The 23878-nt window shown below is 41.4% G+C and overlaps 2 protein-coding genes across 4 annotated transcripts in view; one reads left to right on the top strand and one right to left on the bottom strand.

Annotated features, from left to right (window-relative positions):
• Positions 1-3961: 3961 nt before the first annotated feature.
• LOC113088844 (D(1B) dopamine receptor-like) lies at positions 3962-8287 on the top strand. Of its 2 annotated transcripts, none has more exons than XM_026255851.1 (2): positions 3962-5469; positions 7754-8287. In XM_026255851.1, the coding sequence occupies exon 1, from the start codon at positions 4191-4193 to the stop codon at positions 5400-5402; it is 1212 nt and encodes a 403-aa protein (XP_026111636.1). In that variant the 5' UTR covers positions 3962-4190; the 3' UTR covers positions 5403-5469; positions 7754-8287. The 2 variants fall into 2 exon arrangements, with proteins under 2 accessions (XP_026111636.1, XP_026111635.1); XM_026255850.1 differs by having other exon boundaries at positions 7556-8287.
• A 6414-nt stretch (positions 8288-14701) lies between these two features.
• LOC113088842 (solute carrier family 2, facilitated glucose transporter member 9-like) overlaps positions 14702-23878 on the bottom strand; it is an 11266-nt gene continuing 2089 nt past the window's right edge. The window contains exons 5-9 of one of the 2 annotated variants that reach the window (XM_026255849.1): positions 23284-23394; positions 20541-20642; positions 20363-20438; positions 17392-17519; positions 14702-15461 (exon numbers count right to left, since the gene is read on the bottom strand). In XM_026255849.1, the coding sequence (XP_026111634.1) occupies positions 15432-15461; positions 17392-17519; positions 20363-20438; positions 20541-20642; positions 23284-23394 (447 nt within the window). In that variant the 3' untranslated portion in view covers positions 14702-15431. The other variant, XM_026255848.1, reaches the window with a different exon arrangement.

Below are 23878 nucleotides of genomic sequence, written 5' to 3'. Positions count from 1 at the left end.
TGGCTGACCTTACATTTAACAATATTTCACATTCCCACTATCTGTGCATGCAATGGCAATGTTGATGATAACAATAAAATACCAGTTCTTGACATTCAGCATACACTGTTAAAAAATGTTGGGGTAAAAAATATATAAATAAACTTTTTTTAGCATTAGAGTGAAATAATAATGCTAATAATTCAGACACTATTTTGCCTCACTGTAATGTGGTCCTCCTGGATGTTTGAGAATAGGAATGTTTTAAGAGTTTAGAAGAGTTTAGGAGTTTAAAAGACTGGTTTGTGTTCAATCTCCTCTCAGAGCCTCAGAGTCTCTCTGGAACAGCAGGCATTCAGACAATAGAGGAGTGTGAACGACGTGTGTGAATTTGCCCTTACAGTTCCTGCCCCGGCCTACAGGGGCGCTGCTGAGAATGAGTTTAAACACACATACACGTCCAGGTCCCCACTTGGTCAAAATTAAAAAAACTTCACCAGGGGCTTTTTCAGTTGATTTTAGCATGATTTAAGGCATGTCTAACAGGGGACCTGAAAAATGTCCCCTCTTAGCTCTGAGGTCCCCTGTTGGTGAGTGTGTAACGACACCATGGTCCCCTGTTGGATAGGTAGACAAGTACACACACACACGCACGCTCACACACACACACACACACACACACACGCCCACTCACACACACACACACGCCCACACACACACGGCCACACACACATACACACACACGCTCACACACACACACACACACGCACACACACACTCACGCCCACACACACACACACACACACACACACACACACACACACACGCCCACACATACACACACGCTCACACACACACACGCACACACTCTCACACACACACACACACGCACACACACACGCTCTCACACACACACACACGCTCACATACACACACACATACACACACACGCTCACACACACACACACACACACACACACACACACACACACACGCACGCATGATGTTCAGATCTGGGTTTAGATCCTGAATGTTTTGGGAGCACCTGATTGGAGAATCTTGCAGGCCACTGAACAAACATCTGCTGCATGTTGTAGTCTTTAATCACTTAACTTACTAACGGCTGCTCTCTCAACATCTAAACTTTCTGAAGTCAAGATGCATGTACTTGGAAAAGGAAATTACTTGTGATGTGCAGTCTGATGTAACTCTATTCAGAGATGTGTTTCCAGCACACAGTCTTGAACCGTGATGAATGTGTTTACTGATCTTCACACCTGTGTGTTTCTGAAGGACGTGTGACGATGGTTTCCTCAGTCCTGAAGCTTTCTGTGAGGCTTGAAACGCTCCAACGCTGGACAGAAGTGATGTTTTATCTGTGGTTTAAGGACTAGATGTGATTCTGAATCAGTTTCGGCAGGAGTCTGGTCTGGAGAGGTTCTCTTCTGGACAACATCAGCATCACAAACACACAACACTCGTGGCTCATACAGAATAATCTTTATTTAGGATATTAGATTTCTGTCCCAGCGTCGCTGTGGAAACGCTTCTTGTGAATGTGATTATGGGATGTTCTCACACTGTGAAACGCTCCTTTCTTTCAGCTCTGTAGATCTTCTGCTGATCTTTAGTAGGAAACGAGTTTCTTCTCTTTTTTAACTTGTCTTTAACTAACGCACAATAAGATCTGTGGTGCAAACCATGTGCTTTTGTTTTAACTTCCGCCAAAATGAATAGTCTACATGTATGTCAACTTCAAATAAATAAAGATGTTATTTGATGTAAAGTCCAACGGTTTTGGGGTTTCTTTGAAACATGAAATCCTTTAAAGCACATTTATTCATCGTAGTTCACTTATGTCTCATAAAGCATGAAATACGGGTTCATCTTTTAATGTGAACCCTGATCATTTATTTTCCATATAAGCTAAATAAAATAATACAATAAATTGAAACTAAGCAGATTTTTCTGAGCGCTTTGTTGTAAACTTTTTGTTTTAAACTTACTTCATTTGAATTTATTTCTCAGATAACAAGATTAAAATAAGCCATTTTGTAAGTTTCTTGATTTAATGTTTAGATATTTGTTCTGGAAAACCAGACCGAAATACAGAGAACGATCATTTTTGCAGTGTGGTTTCTGCTTATTATTTATTATTTCTATGCATTTAGCCCTTCTTAAACAACAGCAGTGATTCCTCAAAGAGCCGATGATATCTGTGATAAAGCCAGGTTTAGGACAGGACTGAAAGATTATTCAGCAGATCTCTGAGATGAAAACCTTTCTTCAGACGGTGTGTTCCTGAAGCGTAGCTCCTGTTTCAGCGTGAGGACACTTCTGGACGTGTTCATGTATAAATACAGCTGTGTTCATTAATCAGATCTCACAGTAAACAGTGCAGTGTTCCACAGAAGACACAGACAAACAGGTCTGAACAACACTGTAGTATTTCTCTCATGTTCACAAATCACTAAATAAAGAAATCAAGCAAAATGACTTGTTTTCTGAGAGAAATGATCAAAATGAAGAGAGTTTATGATTAAAACAAGAACAAATATCTGTCAGTGGGCTCAGAAAAATAAACTTACTTCAAACGGAAAACCTTTGTATTTTTTTTTATCTCTCTGGCAGATATTGGTTCTTGTTTTAAGCAAATTCTCACTTCATTTTGATTTTTGAAGAATTAATATCTCATGTAATTTTGCTTCTTAAGCAAATGTACCTTGTGTAGAGTTTTGTGCTGAAAAACAAGACAGAGTTACATGTAATAAACCCATTTTTGCAGCGCATGAGGGAGAGGAAGTGACGTCAGCACGCCGTGACGCCTCTGTGAAGTGACTGATTCGGGATCGGGACTGGGGGTCTCTCTGTGATGGATTGATTGGTGTGTGTGTGTGTGTGTGTGTGTGTGTGTGTGTGTGTGATCAGTGCAGTGCTTTGAGAGGAAGAGAGTGATTCTGATGGAGGAAAGACTGATGCTCTCACGCTCTCAGAGAGAAGAGTCTGCTACACAGATGTGCACATGTCTCTCTGACAGCTCGAGGTGTTCCTGTGTGTCATGCAATCCCACAATCCCCTCCGGCGGGATGCAGCTGTGGACTGAAGTTCAGCAGCACCTGAGGCTCTCCTGTCACACACCTCTGAGACTCTGCTGTTGTTAGTGTCCTCCTCTCGTGCACGAGCACAGACTGTGTGCGCGCTCGTGTCTCTGGAGCTGAAGGATGCCTCTGATCCTCCTTAACTGTAATGTGTGTTGAGGTCTGTTGGTGGCGCTACAGACGCATTCATCCTCCTGCTGCATTTAATCCTTTCATTGAGGATTCTTCAACCCGTTTGAATGAATCAATCTTCGAGGGGAATCACGTGCACGGGCATGGAGAGAATTGATGCACAGTCAAAATCTGAGGAAGACTCAAAACCTAAAAAAAATAAATAAAAAAAAAATAAATCGCTTCTTGAGCATAATGACCAAAATCCCCGATCATCATCATCATCGTCGTCGTCACTGAAGCCGTGTGTGCTTGACCTCTGCTCGATTGCATTCACACCTGAACGCGTTAACATCGGCGGGGCATGTTGTCACAACGAAAGTCGCTGGAAAAAAACCCATTAAAATACTCTATAACTCTATAAACCTCAGATCTCGTCTGCGCTAGAAATATTTAATGGATTACCAGATCAGCAAGAAATGATGAAATACAAAAAATGCCAATGCTAATGTAATTATAGAAACAATCCGTAGTTCTTCTATTCATTCAGTGCATACTCTCTCTCTCTCTCTCTCTCTCTCTCTCTCTCTCTCAGTCTCTCTCAGTCTCTCTCTCTCTCTCTCTCTCTCTCTCTCTCTCTCTCTCAGTCTCTCTCTCTCTCTCTCTCTCAGTCTCTCTCTCTCTCTCAGATCTCTCTCTCTCTCTCAGTCTCTCTCTCTCTCTCTCTCTCTCAGTCTCTCTCTCTCTCTCTCTCAGTCTCTCTCTCTCTCTCTCTCTCTCTCTCTCTCTCTCATAATAGCCGTGCACAGTTCCCGGGCACTCAGAGAGGTCGGACAGCTGTCGAGCACACACACACACACACACACACCCGTGTGCTCTTCTCGGATCATCTGGACCCGCTCGGTGTCGGAGTCCTTCTTCGGTCATGAGGGACGCATCGGCACCGGAGCCGGCGCTCGCGCACACACCCGATGGCGACCCGTGAGCGCGCCGGGACTCAGCATGTCCAACCGAACCGTGTCCGAGCCGCGGGAGACGCTGGCGCGTGCGCTCACCGGCTGCCTGCTGTGCGCCTTGATCCTCTGGACTCTGTTCGGGAACATCCTGGTGTGCGCCACCGTGCTGCGCTTCCGCCACCTGCGCACCAAAGTCACGAACATCTTCATCGTGTCGCTGGCCGTGTCGGACCTGCTGGTGGCCGTGCTCGTGATGCCGTGGAAGGCGGTGGCGGAGGTGGCCGGTTTCTGGCCGTTCGGCGCGTTCTGCGACATCTGGGTGGCGTTTGACATCATGTGCTCCACCGCGTCCATCCTGAACCTGTGCGTGATCAGCGTGGACCGCTACTGGGCCATCAGCAGCCCGTTCCGCTACGAGCGCAAGATGACCCCGCGCGTGGCCTTCGTGATGATCGGCGCGGCGTGGACTCTCTCGGTGCTCATCTCGTTCATCCCGGTGCAGCTGGACTGGCACAAGGCCACCGCGGAGCCCAACGCCACCGACGCGGACAGCTGCGACTCGAGCCTGAGCCGAGAGTACGCCATCTCCTCGTCCCTCATCAGCTTCTACATTCCCGTGGCGATCATGATCGTCACCTACACGCGCATCTACCGGATCGCGCAGATCCAGATCCGGAGGATCGCCTCTCTGGAGCGCGCCGCCGAGCACGCGCAGAGCTGCCGGACGAACCGGCTCGCGTGCCAACACCACAGCAGCCTGAAGACGTCCATCAACCGCGAGACCAAAGTCCTGAAGACGCTGTCCATCATCATGGGGGTGTTCGTGTGCTGCTGGCTGCCGTTCTTCGTGCTCAACTGCGTGGTTCCGTTCTGCCACCGGGAGCCGTCCGCGGGTCCGCCGTGCGTCAGCGACACCACCTTCGACGTGTTCGTGTGGTTCGGCTGGACCAACTCGTCCCTGAACCCCGTCATCTACGCCTTCAACGCGGAGTTCCGCAAGGGCTTCTCCAGCCTGCTGGGCTGCCGGAACCGGTGCCGGACCCCGGTGGAGACGGTGAACATCAGCAACGAGCTCGTGTCCTACAACCAGGACACGCTGTTTCACAGAGAGGTGGCGAGCGCATACGTCAACATCATCCCGAACGAGGTGGACGACGCGTTCGACCGGATCTCGCAGCTCTCGCGGGACAACGAGGACTCTGTGTGCGAGCTGGAGTGCGAGGCGGACGGGGCGTTCACGCCGAACGGCGTCCACTGACCGCGAGCACCGGGCTGGAGTGTTTCTGAAAGAATGCTGTCACGTGACCGCGCCGCTGTTTCACCCGGTGAGTCCCGTTATCGCGCGCAGCTGCCTCCGGTTACAGTGCCTACAGATGAACAAACACCTCTCCAGAGCAGCTGCTGAGTCAGTCTGTAGCAGTGTCATGATTCAGATCAGTTCTCCATACTGAAACACAGCTCACACTCAGACTCTGGCTAATGTTCCGGCAATGTTCTCTCAAAGTTACGAGCAAACGTTCTTCCAGTGACGTTAACAGAACGTTGTGATCTGCTCTTTAATAACGCTCTCTAAGCGTTCGCACGAAAACATTTAGACATCATTCATGCAACGTTTCAGTTGGACGTTCATCTAATGTTTTGTAATGTTGCTACTTGTTTCAGAACATTCCTTAACATTTGCTCAACCAGCAGAAACTCTTTTAAATGAGTTTTCATAACTTAACCGAAACGTTATAAAAACATCAGAAGTTCTGCTAGCAGCAGCTCTACAGAAGATAAGAGTCAAACCAATATTAGTCAATATTAAATGTGTTTTAAACCTCATGCCATGCAAACATGAAAACAACCCAAAGAAATGATCAGCATTAATTATCCTGTGATTAATAAACCATACCTGAACTCAGAATAACATGATTCTGTCACTCACACATGGAGAAGCTTGAATTCCGGTCAGTGATTTATGCAGCGTGTGATGTTCATGTTCCGTATTTTCAGTCTTGTTTTCCAGTGATAACATCTAAACATCCTGAAAACGACACATTTACTGGAGAGGTGAAATAACAAGATATTTAGCCTTGTTTTCTGAAAAACTGACCAACACTAAGAAAGTTTACAGATATCTGCGAGTGCGGTCAGAAAAATCAGTTTAATTCAAAGTGAAAACTATATTTTTTTCTGATTGCACTGACAGATATTTTCTTGTTTTAAGCAAAAATTCACTTTCTTTCTGAAATGAGGACTGACTTAAGTTGCTATTTGAGAGTGTTATTATATTTACAGCGTTGTTTTAGTATCACTGAGATACTATTATAATTGTCATTTATATATTTTTATTGTAATTGTTGTGTGTTTTTTACTTATTTTTTTGTTTACTTTATATTTTAGCATGTCAATTTAAACAAAAATTTAATTATGTAAACTATCTCAAATAAGACTTGTAGTATTTAGGGTTTATTTATTTTCGTTTAACATTGATGTTATTTCAAGTTACAGAACTTTTATCATTTAATCAATAATCACGATATCTTGTTTCTCCAGTAAATGTATTGAAAAATACTAATACTAATACAGAGGAGTGTGTGTGTGTGTATGTGTGTGTGTGTTTGAGTCTGTGTGTGTGTGTTTGAGTGTGTGTGTGTGTGTGTGTGAGTGTGTGTGTGTGTTTGAGTGAAAGAGTGTGTGTGTGTGTGTATGTGTGTGTGTGTTTGAGTCTGTGTGTGTGTGTGTTTGAGTGAAAGAGTGTGTGTGTGTGTGTATGTGTGTGTGTGTTTGAGTGAAAGAGTGTGTGTGTGTGTGTATGTGTGTGTGTGTTTGAGTCTGTGTGTGTTTGAGTGTGTGTGTGTGTGTGTTTGTGTGTGTGTGTGTGTGTGTTTGTGTGTGTGTTTGAGTGTGTGTGTGTATGTGTGTGTGAGTGAGTGAGTGTGTGTGTGTGTGTGTGTTTGAGTGTGTGTGTGTGTGAGTGTGTGTGTGTGAGTGTGTGTGTGTGTGTTTGAGTGTGTGTGTGTGTGTGTGTGTGTGTATGTGAGAGTGTGTGTGTGTGTATCATATCAGGACACAACTCTGTATAATGTCATGGGTATGACACAGGTATTACAAGGAGAGGGTGACTTATGAGCACATAACCCATGTCCCCATTTTTCAAAACACTTATAAATCATACAGAATGAGTTTTTTTGAGAAAGTAGAAATGCACAAAGTTTCCTGTGAGGGTTAGGGTTAGGTGTAGGGTTGGTGAAGGGAGAGAGAATATACAGTTTGTACAGAATAAAAACCATTACACCTATGGGATGAACACACTTTACACAAAAACAAACATGTGTGTGTGAGAGAGTGTGTGTGTGTGAGTTTGTGTGTTACTTAACAAACCTTAATATGTTAAGTAATTCTCCAGTAAATGTGTCTTGATTTCAGGAGGTTTAGATGTTTGCACTGGAAAACAGGACCAGTATTCCCACCATGCTTCTTCCAGTGTTGTGCCTCACGTATAATCATCTAGAAGTCAAAGTTTCCTGCTCATGTTTGGAACTCATAATTACGATATTTCTGACTCCACTAGAATGAAAGGTCAGTGCAATATTGAAGTGTTGCTCATTTGTGATCTGACCACAGCCGCACTCATGGATCCTCTGTGGACTGGCATCATCTTCATCATCCTCCTCCTCTGTGACTCAAACCAGCCGGAGAGATTCTACAGCCTTATTCCTTCAGTGATCAGCCTTACACTGAGCACAGCCTGCGAGCCGGACTCCTCAGTGTCATCACAGCTTCACTCTCTTCTCATGCACTTATGTGTTTGATCATGGAGCTGTAAAGTGTCGTCTGATGAATGAACGGGCCGCTGGGGTTCTGGAGGTCCAGTGCTGTTCTCGTGTGCTGTGTGATGGTGAATGTCTGAAGAGCACATTAATGTTGTGATGCTTCATTGTGTTTTATTAATGTAATGTTTATTGTTTACAAAAGCAAAGCCTGTAGATTCACTGTAATGAGCTGTAAACTGTGAACAGTGACTCTTAGTGAGTGTGTGTGTGTGTGTGTGTGTGTGTTTGTGGATGATGTTTTTCTCTGTCACATACACAGACACACACACATATGAATGTACACTAAAAGTCATGACCACAGATGTTTTTTTTAATTAAATGACCATTAAATGACCATATTTTGTGCTTGCAGGTGTGTGTGTGTGTTCACTGGCAGGTTCTCTGTCTGGTCAGTGTTTCTTCTGGTCATTGTTACATAAGCCATAATGTAGACATATTTTTGAGATGGAAAAATGCAGTTTTACAAATGCTAGAAACGTGGCTTTCTAAGGAAAGATTGCGATCAAGTAGCACACCTAGGTTCCTAACTGATGACGAAGAACTGACAGAGCAACCATCAAGTCTTAGACAGTGTTCTAGGTTATTACAAGCAGAGTTTTTAGGTCCTATAATTAACACCTCTGTTTTTTCTGAATTTAGCAGTAAGAAATTACTCGTCATCCAGTTTTTTATATCGACTATGCATTCCATTAGTTTTTCAAATTTGTTTCCTGATGATATCTCCCAAGGGTAACATATAAAGCGTGAAGAGTAGCGGCCCTAGTACTGAGCCTTGAGGTACTCCATACTGCACTTGTGATCGATATGCGTGTGTGTGTGTGTGTGTGAGAGAGATTCAGCAGAATATGATCTGATGCAGTCTGTCTCTCAGTGACTGTGATATATAATCCTCCAGACTGAAATAATCCAGGACTTCAGCTCCTCACATCAGTCTCATTAATCTCAGATGGGCCACTGGACAGAGTTTTGTTCAGACGTCTGCGGTGTGTCACTTGACTCAGTTCCAGTTGTTTCTGGAGAAACTCTATGTAACTTCCTCATTGTTTTTAATGAAAAGTGTAAACATGATCACATCTGAGAAAAGTCGCTGGATCTGTCAGTTTTTGAGGTTAATGAAAAACATTTCAGGTGAAACCAGTGATGCTCAGTTTAGAGGTTTTGCTCTGTTTTCTCTAAATCACTTCTCTTCTTTCAGTCTAGTGTACAGAAAACATCCAGTTCAAGTGTTGCTTTTATTGCACTTCATCTATTCACATCTGTAGATTTCAATCTTTAAAGAGTTTTTCTCTTATAAACAGTAAACACTGCAGTTTTATTCCACTCTATATTCTGAAGGTTTGTTCATATTACATCAAACAATTAAATGTCTGTTGTCTGCTGTTATCAATGCCACAATCAAACCTATAGCATTGGTTTAATGCATTTAAAGTAGCACTGCTTTGTTTACATCGGTAACCAAGGAAACACATCAAAATTGGAATTGGAAAATTTAATTGGTATTTAAAATTTCGGTGTCATAAGCTTCTCTATTAGATTAACATAGGTCAAAAACAATGATAGCAGCAGTAATTTTGTTTTTATTTCAAATGTTTTTTTTTTGTGACAATTCCAGATAAATTTTTTTTTTTTGTGACAAAGCCAGATTTTGGCAATATTTTACCCTGTTCAAAGCCCATGAACAGATATTTTTTTCTTGTGTTATACATAAACTCACATAATTTTTATATTTTTTAACAGAAAGACCTTTCCAGTAAATGTGTGTTGATTTTTTTGAATATTTAGATATTTGCACTGAAAATCAAGACAGAAGCACTGAGGAGGAACTGATCTCTGATCAGTGCTGAATCCATGATTTCTTCATTAGGGATGGTGTGGAGGCGTGTGAATCCTTCATTAGATTGTGTAACAGAGCGCTCTGGAGAAGACTGCAATCACTTGATTACTGATGAATCTAATCCAGATCCAGCGCCAAAACCAGCTCACAGCCTTCAAACCTGTGACCTCACCAAAGTAACCAAGGGTTTACTACAGTATGTGGTCAAGAGTGGTCAGCAGGGAGAGATTACAGGACAAATAACTCTCTAATTTCTACCATTAACTGATACAATATACTACAACACATAAGAAATCACAGTTAACTGACACAAACTTCACGGATAACCACCCCAAATAAAGGCAATTACACTCATAAAAAATCAAATAATCCAGTCAAAAACAACACAAACAAGTCCAATATCAAATTTATATACCCAAAATACAAAACATAGAAACAACACAATCATACCTCACTACAAAATTAACCAGGATTTACTACATGGACCATGTTTTAACTATGATTTTTGTAGTAAAACCATAGTAACAAAAAGAATGAAAAAACACATTTTTACCTTAGAGTTAACAGTAAAACCATAGTAACTAAAATTAACCATTTACTACAATAACCATGGTTTAACTATGATTTTTATAGTAAAATCATAGTAACTACAAAAATAACCCCAGCTTTACTACAGTATTTGCAGTAAAAATCATACACTAAAAAATCATTCAGAAATCCAAGTAAATGTTACTAATACTTACAAAAGAATGGCAAGAAACACCTTGAATTAAATTGAATTGAATTTAGTAGAAAGACTTTGGACCCCATTGTCTTTCATAGTATCGACCAAAGCAATTCTCTTTACAAACGATCTAAAAAATGTACATTAGGGAGAATAAAGGATGAAATTGGATGATTTTTGGTTCTGAATGAGTGTTTCTCTTCATGACAGTGTTTAGATCTTGTTCTGTGGTTTGATTCTTAAGTTCTTCTTTGGTTTAATAATGCTGTAAATCTCAGGGTTTATTGAAGCTGTCTTCAGTCAGCACTGATTAAATGAACAGAATACTTTGATCCACAGTGGTCCTGATGAAGAGCGCGCTCTGATCTCCCTGTGATTTGACATTGTGGATGTGTTTAGACGTCATTCTCTCGCTCCAGATGAATTACTATCAGTCTTTAATGTCCCTGGAGAGTGTTCACAGCCATGAGAGCACAGAAACACAACAGGACCCAGACAGCAACATAGTGTCGGCCCAGATCCGGCCCACGAATCTGGACCGAAACTGCTTGCTGTCAGGGGAGCGCCGCAGCCAATCAGCAGCGAGCGGCTCAGTGTCACACACACACACACACACACACACACACACACACACACACACACACACACACACACACACCCACGCACACACACACACACATGCACACACGCACACGCACACACACACACACGCACACACTCTCACACACACGCACACACTCTCACACACACACACACACACACACACACACACACACACACACACACACACGCACACGCACGCACACACACACACAGACACACTCTCTCTCTCACACACACTCTCACACTCTCTCTCACACACACACTCTCTCACACACACACACACACACACACACACGCACGCACACACACACACTCTCACACCCACACACACACACACACACACCCACACACACACACACACACACACACACACTTTCTCTCTCTCTCATTACCTGAGTGCTCTGCTGTCTGTGTGTAGTTCAGGATAAACAGGATTCGCTCGTTTGCTCTCTGTCCTGAAGGCATTAAATCAGTTTCACAGCTGCATGAGGACAGCACACACACTTCCTCTGTTCCATGTACAGCTTTAACACTAACACTAACCCATCAACTAACCCCAACAGAAGAAAAATATTTCCACAAACAACAACAACAGCATATTTATATTTATATCACTCAAATTTAGTCCACTTTTATACACATTTGTTTAAAATGTGCTGAAAAACAAATAGTCTCACTTTTACTGTTTGCCGTCGAAAATGAGTGCACTGGAATCAAACAGGAAGTGAATTTATCTTGTAGAAACTTTTTTGTTTTGTGATAACCTCAGATTTGGAACACAACTTAAATTTAGATTTATGGATTTGAGTTTCTCAATAAATATATATATTTAATCAAACTTAAATATAGTATTTTGTGCTTTTTTTTCATAATAATAAAACTATTTTTTTAAACTTTGACTTAAAAAAAATGTTTACACTTCTGCCAAGTGTGTTCTTTTTAAAACAGACCAACCTTAGTTTGTGCAAAATAAGCCTGCGCTCCGAATCATTTAAGATTTTGGTAATTACCCTCATTTCCCTAAAAATACAAAATATTAAATAAAAAAACATTATAAAACTAAAATATAGTACATTCATTTTTAATGAAATAAAACATTGACCAGAGGAGCACCAGACGGTGAAGTAGATACAAACACAGTAACCTAAAATCTGCTTTTCTGAAGAAAATAAAGATCAAAATAAATGTTTTTGTGTTCAGAGAAATATCTTATTTAAATATCTTGTTTTCCATTATTTCATGTTATCTCATAGATGTATCTTGATGAATATTTTCTAAGTAAGTAAGTCATCCAGTCAGTTTCTGCTAAACCTCGTGCTGGCTCACGGTGAGAGCGGCTCGTTACAGTCACTGTGCAGCCGTTACATGATTAACATATAATAGACTCATTACTTATAATCATTGATCGAATGTTCAGTGTGTGTGCTGATCGTGTCATTGATCATGTGTTCTGACTCTCTGCAGACTCTCAGGGATCAGGACGTTCCCGGCTGGATGTTTTTCTCACACATCTCGTAACTCAGGTTTCAGATCAAACATCAGCGGATGAATCCGGTGTCACACGAGCCGCTGCTGTGATTCTGTGCTGCTTCTTCTCTTTGTCTTCAGTAGAGCAGCGCCTGAGGCTGAGACATGTGTCACGAACCTCACAACCTCACAACCTCACAAACCTCACTGCAGGACCATCTTCAGCTGAGATTTAGAGCCACATTACAGGATGTCTTCAGAAAGATGGCAGCATCATGTCATTACACAGAGATTGGTAGCTTTATTAGTAAAATCTGTTGATTGATCAGTCTTTGTTGCATCATCATCCAATGGTGACGGTAAAAAAATCTGGGGAAAATTGCCCTTTTGTGTTCTTTTTCCAAAGTTTGAGTGCATGTAACTCAAGATGTATTGAAGATATCTTAATATCATTTACGATACTGGTTAGCAAAGAACTTTTGTTTTGGCATCTTAATTTTTAAAGGTCCCGTTTTAGGCGCTTTTTTGAAGCTTTGATTGTGTTTACAGTGTGCAATATAATGTGTTCATGTTTCGCGTGTAAAAAAAATGTGCTGCACATAGTTTTACATGTGGATTATAATTTTCGGGAACCGAGTTAAACATAAATATTAACCATTAATCTCCAAGTACAGCGTTCCTGGGAAGCCCAAACAAAGATGATTGTACTCCGAGATGAAAATAACAGCGTTTCAACGATGTGGCAAACACAAACACAGCTCTTCCTTCTTCTCCTTAGGAGCACAACAAGACCACGCCCCCTTTTTGTGTATTCATGTGTTTTAGTGACGTCATTACTGCAGGACCTAGAGGGATGTAGTTCAAACTGGTCGTTTTTTTGTAGGTGAATTCTGTTAAATAAAATATCTCGCTTGATATTGAACTTTGAGCTTTAGAAATTTACAGATATTATTTATACTCTAACAACAACATTACACACTAACTAAAGTTTAAAACATGGGATCACGAAGAACGGGACCTTTAAGGCCCTATTCTGAGATCTCAATGTGGCTGCAGGAGTAAATTGTTAGACATGATAATTCATGTTTGCAGTATAGCTCCAAAAGCAGGTACACTGCACCTGTCCCTGAACCTGATTCAGATAAAGAATCATCTAAATACACTACTGAGAGCAAGTCAATGTGCATGTTTCACACTCAGGTGTGATATATAGAGACAAACAAGCTACATTTCTAATTTCAACATTATTCCTTCTTCAGACACAAGAAGTGTCAGCTGTATGTAAGTGACCTTCATGTGGATTGTGAACAGTGGAAATAGGTCAGATTGAACAATGTGTTCATTGAGATCTCAGAATCATACAGGGTCTCAAAAACAAGCATTACAAAATACAAGTAAGCAGAATCTAAAAGGCTCAGGTTTGATCTATGCATCTGTTTTGACTGGAACAAGATTCTGTACATTTCTAGTCTCAGCGTTATTTGTTCTTCAGACTTTCCTTTTTAATTACTGTATAATTAGGTATAATAACACTGGATTTATTTAACATGCATTATGTACCATGTGTTGAGTTCAGTGTAAAATGCATGGAGTAAAGAAGTGAATATACAAGACTTGGTATGTTCTTGTGCTTTGGACACAAACGATAGAGATGGTGGTGTTGGTGCAGTGGATAAGACACATGCCTGTGGTGTGAGAGACCTGGGTTTGAATCCACCGTGAGACACCAATGCGTCCCTGAGGAAGACACTTCACCCCAGCTGCTCCAGAGGTGTGTGTGTGCCACCTCTGACATATACAGCCATTGTAAGTGGCTTTGGATAAAAGCATCAGCTAAATGTAGGTAATAGGCCTTGTGTTCAGTAAACAAAAAATAATATTTTGTTCTGATATTTTTTAGGTTAACATGGCTATTTATGTTGTGACAACTTGTAATATTAAGTTATTATGTTAAGTTGGGTGGACTTTGGTCCTCTTTGTTAAGTTTACTCAAAAAAGCGCTTGCGATAAGTTGCTTTATTTTTTTAAGTTGACGCAACGTATTTTTTTTTTTTTTTTACAGTGCACACACACACACACACACACACAGACAGAGGTAGAGAGAGAGACACACACACAGAGGATTCTGGGAGATCTGTGTGTGTGTGTGTGTTAGAGAGAGTTGAATCTCACCTGACGTCCTGAGAGACTGAAGCGTATCCAGGTCATTGGTTGCGTGTGTGTGTGTGTGTCTCTCTCTCTACCTCTGTGTGTGTGTGTGATCTGCAGCATGATGTAAGCGTGCTGTAACTCCATCATGTGTGTAACACTAATATATAATAATGACTCAGTCAGAGGTTATTACTAATCCACACATACATCAGAAGACTTCGGCACTTCACCACAATCATAAAAACAGAACAGAACCTGTGATCATCTTCATTGTGTCCAGATCTAAGCTGAATGTGTTTTATTACATGTGTGTTCACACATTAACCTCACACACACACTGTCCCTGAACGATGACTGTATTTCTTTACTGATGTGTGTTTATTTCACTTCAAGTGATGATTAAATCATTTCTTTATCAGCAGATGACGTGTGTTCAGAGCCCAGCTGGAACATTGTTAGGTTCATTTATTTTGTCGAACCTGAATGAGAATATGTTGGTAACAAAATGATGTTGTTGACCTTTAGAGTTTGTCGAAACGTTGTAAATCTGAACGAACAGTGTCATGTTGAACAATGTGCCTGTTCCCATCATGCATTGCAGCTTGAGCGGTTCTTCTGTTTCGCTGGATCTCTGTCGTACGGCTCCGAGAGTTCACTTCACATTTGTTAAGAACTGATTAAACGAGCATCTCACCCAAACACTGGATTTATTAAACCTGCCTCCAGTTTTAACAGCCAAAAAAAAAAAAAAAGGCATAATTTTAAATAAATGCAGAACATTCAAACTCAACACCGTGAGATGATCAGAAGTGCTGCAGTCTTCAGAGTTTATTTCTAGACTGTGACGGACTGCCTGAAGTCATTTATTACAATGATATAAAATCTGTTTTATTAAATTCACACACACACGCACACGCACACACACGCGCACTCACACACACACACACGCACTCACACACACGCACACACACGCGCACTCACACACACGCACACACACGCGCACTCACACACACGCACACACACGCACACACACACACTGAGGTTGTAAATGCTCTGCTGTGTTCAGAAGCAGCTCTCCATCTCCACTTCAGCAGATCGGAGTCCGTTGGTGTCCAGCGCGTCCTTCACCTCTCGCTCCAGAGTCTGATCCGAGACGCCGTTGATCTTACAGAAACTCTGGCTGATCTCCACGAAGGTCTTGTTCTTGGTCTCCGGCAGAACCACCAGCAGGAAAACTGCTCCACAGACACACACCACCACAAACAGCAGGAACGCAAACGTCTGCAGCGCCTCCTGCAGGAGCACACACACACACACACACCTGAGCAGACGACACACACACACACACACACACACCTGAGCAGAAGACACACACACACACACACACACACACACCTGAGCAGAAGACACAAACACACACACCTGAGCAGAAGACACAAACACACACACACACACCTGAGCAGAAGACACACACACACCTGAGCAGAAGACACAAACACACACACACACACCTGAGCAGAAGACACACACACACACACACACACACCTGAGCAGAAGACACACACACACACACACACACCTGAGCAGAAGACACAAACACACACACACACACCTGAGCAGAAGACACACACACACACACACACACCTGAGCAGAAGACACAAACACACACACACACACCTGAGCAGAAGACACACACACACACACACACACCTGAGCAGAAGACACACACACACATCTGAGCTGAAGACAAACACAAACACACACACACACACACACACACACACCTGAGCAGAAGACACACACACATCTGAGCTGAAGACAAACACAAACACACACACACACCTGAGCAGAAGACACACACACACACACACACACATCTGAGCTGAATACACACACACACACATCTGAGCAGAAGACACACACACACACACACACACCTGAGCTGAAGACAAACACACACACACACACACCTGGGCAGAAGACACACACACACATCTGAGCTGAATACACACACACACACACACACACACACACACACACACACACACACCTGAGCTGAAGACAAACACACACACACACACACACCTGGGCAGAAGACACACACACACATCTGAGCTGAATACACACACACACACACATCTGAGCAGAAGACACACACACACACACATCTGAGCAGAAGACACAAACACACACACACCTGAGCAGAAGACACACACACACACACACCTGAGCAGAAGACACACACACACACACACACACCTGAGCAGAAGACACACACACACACACACACACACAGTCGACTGTGATCTATTAAACTCATTCATTCACACACTTCTGAAATATTCCTTCTGTGTGATGCTGCAGAAGCACAGTGTGTGATTCTCACCGCTGCAGCACACTCTCACACACACACACTCACACACTCAAACACACACTCACACACACACACACACACACACACACACACTCACACACACACACACACACACTCAGACGCATTAGAGAGAATAAAAGTGCTTTTCTGTGTCGCGCTCTGACCTGCAGTGGATTATGGGAATCAGATTATACGTGCGAGACTGAAGGCCTCACATCACCCTCACACACTGTGTTTGTGTAGTGTGTGTGTGTGTGTGTGTGTGTTTCAGTCACCTGTATGAAGGGGAACAGGAGTCCCACAGCGAAGTTTGAGAGCCAGTTGATGGTTCCTGCGATCATGAACGCGGCCGGACGATACGACTGCTCAAACAGCTCCCCCGTCAACACGAACGGGATGCCGCCTGACACACACACACACACACGAAAACATCCTTAGTTGTTTTCTTAGCCCTGTATTAACGAATATTCATTAGTGAGTGAGTGCTAATGAAATCAGAGCATCCCAGCAGCTCTTTCACTGCAAACAAACGCTCAGAACTCAAAGCTGTCTCTCGCTCAGAACCGAACTGAATCCAGCGATCACTTCAACACTCGTTCACCTTCAGCAGACGACATCTAAAGCAATACCTCGAAACAAACCAACAAACTGATTACATCTTGTATTAAAACAAAACTAACTAATATTTAAGTCTCTTAATATAAGAGAATAACTAATGTTTAAAATCTTTTAATGGAATGAAACAACCAATTTTTAAACTTCTGAATGGAACAAAATCTCCCGTTTAACTCTAATAGAGCACACAATAGAATTAAACCAGCAACTTCAGCTCAGAGTCATCACCAGAGCATCACACTGAATCAAATATCACTCAGAGAGAGACTGTCAACTCTAATCTCAGATCTATTATCAGAAGAACCCAAAATCAGTCTCTTACATAAGACTGAAATGATCCACAAATCACAAAGTGTGTGTATGTGTTTGCATAGTGTGTGTGTGTGTGTGTGTCTGTGAATGAATCACCTCTTGAATGAACAAACTAATGAATGAGTGAGGAAAACAGATTTGATGCACAGACACTGAAATACACACACACACACACACACACACACAATGAATCAGTGTAATGGATGAATGAGAATGAAACCCTGAGCGATCAGCCCTCCCTACAGCTGTCTGTGTCTCTGTGTGTGTGTGTGTGTGTGTGTGTGTGTGTGTGTGTGTGTGTGTGTGTCCTCACAGCTCATGTCCTGAGGATTGGACACGGATTGAGCCGCACATCTATTTTTAAACATGTGCTTTAATGTTTTTTGGACAGCAGGAAACATTTGAGTTCCTGCACATCTGGATCAGTCGCTTAACACAAACGACCACGACCATCTGCACACACACACACACACACACACACACACACACACACACACACACACACTGACAGTGGCTCAGCATCAGGACGGTCGTTCTGTCTGAACTACATTCTCTGGCGCTGCTGGGAAACTCAGTGATGACGGATGACTATCACTCACACTACAAAAGAATCAATTCAAGGATTCAAACATGAGAAATGTGGAAACGAATCGCTTGTGAAGTTCACGTCCAATGTCAGAATTTATTATTCTATTATTTTATTATGTCCTTTCTTTAACATTTGAAAGGATACTATGCCAAAGTTATTGCTTTCTTTATTCAAACTGAACAAACATCAGAGGTGTGCCCCAAGGTTCAATATTAGGGCCACTTCTTTTTTTATGTTAACACTTTACCGCTATATAAAAATAACTGTAAAGTTACATTTATGCTGATGACACTGTCGTACATGTATCCAATTCAGATATTTAACAAATTCAGTTATCTCTTCAGTAAATTAGTACTTAACAAAACCAAGTCTGATATTATGATTTTAGGTTGTAGAAAGGAATTAAAATCTTACATTTCTTCTTGTGTTACATCATGTAAAGATGATACTTATTTGCATAAAGTTGATACTATTAAATAGCTTGCAGTATGGATTCTGAACTTTCCTTTACATCACATATTAATCATATTCTATGTAAAATTAATTTTGGAATTAGTACTTTACATCAATCTAGAAATTTCATATAGTGTTCGTAAGAAACTTGCTTCTCAACTTATACTTACAATCTTTGATTTTTGTAATGTTGTTTATCAAACTGCATAAAAAATTAGAACTTGCTCCACTTAACTCAGTATATAACAGACTCTGCAGATTTGTTTTGGGATGTTCCCTTTATACTCATTGTATAATGTATAATGCACTCCAATAGCCATCTTTGCACACAAGACGATATATTAATTTATTTTCAAATGCAGTTATTTTAAATATCCTGGTTATTTACTATAATATTTTGTACCATTTTCTTCAAACTATCAGGTTAGGTGTTAACCCTAACATTCTGTTCAGAGCTATTTATTTGTTCCTTGTGTCAAAAAAACTACTATTACTATTACAACATTTAAGATGTTTAACAAAACTTGGTTTTCATATTTCTGTTCAGTGTTGTTTATGGATGTCTTGTTAATTTGCAGAAGGCATTAGCGACTAAAAGCTGCTCTGAGCAGAGTGATCGGTGAATGGGTGCTGTGATGTCATGAAATATACATCATCAACCCGACCAATCAGATCTGAATGTATCACTGTGGCATTAGGTTCGGTATCTTTTATGTTTGCTATCAAAAATGCCAGTGTGAACACTAAACGGACCAGGAGCAAATGTATCGTTTTCTTTTTTGTTCCTGACCAAACGAAACAAGATAAACAAACTACAAGTGAGAACACACCCTCATACACAAATAAACACACACACACACACACACACACACAACGCACACACACACACACACACAGGTAAGTATGATATCTATCTGTCCATCATGCTTCACTCTGTGTGTCTGAATATTTTATTTCTGCTGTCATGAGACTCTGATGTAAATGAGAAGCAAACCATCTGCTGGAAACAGTGAGAGTTTCTCGATTCATATTCATCTGACTTCTCGCTTCATTTCCTACTGTATATGAAAGTGAGTTATTAGAGATTCAGCGTCCTTCTGAAGGTCGATGAGAGTAAGAGCAGTCAGAGAAATGACTTATTCTGACGAGGAGCATCTCCTTTATATTCTTATGATCAGAAGAGACACACAGAGCTGTGACCTTTGACCTCTGACACATCCCCATACTGATGAATAAAACAGACACACACACACACAGACACACACACACATCTGTACCTGGACCGGAGCAGAAGGATGCGATCAAAAGCAGAATGGAGGTGAAACTGAGATACGGCATCCAGGAGAACCTGTCCTACACACACACACACACACACACACACAGACCAACACAGAGAGAGAGACATGGCTTGAGTTCAGTGTGTTTGAGTGTGTTTAGAGTGTGACTGTGATTTACCTGATACTGTAGGAAGACTGTGAGGAGACTGAAGAAAACAGCCATCGCTGAAAAACCAAAGATCAGTAACGGCCTCCGACCGACTTTCTCAATCACTAAACCCTGAAACACACACAGAGCTTCATTTCATTTTAGTCCACACTGTTACCGTCACTGTTATTATTAATAATATTGGCAAAAATCAAGTGTAGTTTCACACGAAGTGTCATCGATTGGGAATAAATATCATGAATTAAATAAACTTTTTTTTTTTTTTTTACTATTTCTACAAATTAAAAAAAAAAAAAAATCACTCATTTTATTATTTTATCAGACAACATTTAAAAACCGGAATAAAAAAGTTTTTTTTTTTTTCAATTTTAAATCACAATTTATTATTTTATTATTTAAAGCTTGAATTACGTTTTTTCAAAATCAAAATCACCCTAAAGAGAGCAGCCCGAAAAATGGAGCGCAGCTGGAGGAAAACAGAACTAGAGGTATTTCGTATTGCTTGGCAGGTTAGTAACCTATCCTACAGAAAAGCATTAAAAACTGTTAGATCTGATTACTTTTCTTCTCTTTTAGAAGAAAACAAACATAACCCCAGGTATTTATTCAATACAGTGGCTAAATTAACGAAATATAAAGCCTCAACAAGTGTTGACATTTCCCAACACCACAGCAGTAATGACTTTATGAACTACTTTACTTCTAAAATCGATACTATTAGAGATAAAATTGCAAGCATTCAGCCATCAGCTACAGTATCACATCAGACAGTGCACTATAGACCCCCTGAGGAACAGTTCCACTCATTCTCTACAATAGGAGAGGAAGAATTGTATAAACTTGTTAAATCATCTAAACCAACAACATGTATGTTAGACCCTATACCATCTAAGCTCCTAAAAGAGGTGCTTCCAGAAGTCATAGGTCCTCTTCTGACTATTATTAATTCCTCATTTTCATTAGGATATGTCCCCAAAACCTTCAAACTGGCTGTTATTAAGCCTCTCATAAAAAAACACAACTTGACCCCAAAGAACTTGTTAATTATAGACCAATCTCGAATCTCCCTTTTCTGTCCAAGATACTAGAAAAGGTGGTATCCTCACAATTATATTCCTTCTTAGAGAAAAATGGTATATGTGAGGATTTCCAGTCAGGATTTAGACCGTATCATAGTACTGAAACTGCTCTCCTTAGAGTTACAAATGATCTGCTCTTATCATCTGATCGTGGGTGTATCTCTCTATTAGTTTTATTGGATCTTAGTGCTGCGTTTGACACAATTGACCACAACATTCTTTTGCATAGACTTGAACACTTTGTTGGCATCAGTGGAAGTGCATTAGCATGGTTTAAATCGTACTTATATGACCGCCATCAGTTCGTAGCAGTGAATGAAGATGTATCATATCGATCACAAGTGCAGTATGGAGTACCTCAAGGCTCAGTACTAGGGCCGCTACTCTTCACGCTTTATATGTTACCCTTGGGAGATATCATCAGGAAACATGGTGTTAGCTTTCACTGTTATGCTGATGATACGCAGCTCTATATTTCTTTGTGTCCTGAAACGACAATTTGAAAATCTGAATGAGGAGTAATTTCTTACTGCTAAATTCTGAAAAAACAGAGGTGCTAATTATAGGACCTAAAAACTCTTGTAATAACCTAAAAATGCACCTCAGTATTTGAATGAGCTCCTTTTACATTATACTCCTCTACGTCCGCTACGTTCTCAAAACTCAGGCAATTTGATAATACCTAGAATATCAAAATCAACTGCGGGCGGCAGATCCTTTTCCTATTTGGCGCCTAAACTCTGGAATAACCTACCTAACATTGTTCGGGAGGCAGACACACTCTTGCAGTTTAAATCTAGATTAAAGACCCATCTCTTTAACCTGGCTTACACATAACATACTAATATGCTTTTAATATCCAAATCCGTTAAAGGATTTTTAGGCTGCATTAATTAGGTAAACCGGAACCGGAACACTTCACATAACACCCTATGTACTTGCTACATCATTAGAAGAATGGCATCTACGCTAATATTTGTCTGTTTCTCTCTTGTTCCGAGGTCACCGTAGCCACCAGATCCAGTCTGTGTCCAGATCAGATGGTGGATCAGCACCTAGAAAGGACCTCTTTGCTTTGACGCAATGTATTTTGTTTAAAGTGCTATAATAAAGGTGACTTGACACACTCTCTCTCACACACTCAATCACACACACACACACACACACACACACACACTCACACTAAACCAACAGGTGTTGAAGATGAAGGCAGTCAGTGTTGTGTGTGTGTGTTGTATTAGAGGATGCTGATAGTTAGTAATTAACTAGTTCTCTAGAGGAACAGTGGGGATCTCTGCTTGTGTTCTGGACATTTGTTTGTGATCAGAGAGCATCATGGGACGGTGATGAGTGTCACTATCACACATCAGCAGGCTGCTGGCACTCGTTCTGCTGGTGTCCATTGTGCTGCTAAAGCAGAATTCCCATGATGCTCTCTGATTCAGGGCGATCAGCCTCTGATTTCCCATGAGGACAAACACACGGCTCTGAGCACGAGACGCTTCCCCTTCTCCCTAAACTCATTACAGCTCCTCCTGCAGCCGCTGCTGTTTCTACAACACACACGCTTTCAGAGCAGGAGAATAAGAGAGACGAAGATGATCAGGTTCAGCTGGAAGCAGCTCTACAGAAGACAACAGAGTGATTATTCAGATGTGTCTGGTGTCTCTCACCGATACGACAGCGGCCAGCGTCTCGATGCCCCCCGTGCTGAGCGTGATGTACGGGATCAGTGTCGGCTGGAAGCCTGCGTCCAGGAAGATCCCGTTAGTGTAATACCAGATCTACAGCAGGAGAAGATCAGAGGATCGTCAGCTCAAACACACAGAAGCGTTTCATACTGACTGATAAAACACTCGGATCATCATCCTGTCATCTGTCTGTCAGATCAGAGTCTTCATGTGCTCATTAACCCTAGAAAGATGCTGAATCATATTTGATTTGTGAATCTCACTCATCTCCTCGTGTCTTCTGTCTCTGAGTGAGAGTTCAGAGAGTTTTATCAGCTCAAAGCTCTTCTAGTGTAATTGTACAAGCGTCCAGCTTCTGGTGTCAGAATAAGGTCAGTAATATCTCCAGATGAACTCTTTCTGGACTGAAGCAGCTCAGCTTTACTGGATTCTCCATCAATCATCAGAACAGGATTAATGACTGGAGGTTTACATTAAGAGTCATTTTTATTCACTGTTAATCACATTACTGTTCAAAGCTTCGGGGTCACTGGAACTTTCTTTTTAAAGACCTCTATATCTATACTTTTATTCATCA

Source organism: Carassius auratus, unplaced genomic scaffold, assembly GCF_003368295.1.
Source record: "Carassius auratus strain Wakin unplaced genomic scaffold, ASM336829v1 scaf_tig00047380, whole genome shotgun sequence".
Lineage (NCBI taxonomy): Eukaryota > Metazoa > Chordata > Actinopteri > Cypriniformes > Cyprinidae > Carassius > Carassius auratus.
Note: the sequence above shows the minus strand (reverse complement) of the source record. Positions and strands in the feature narration are given on the sequence as shown.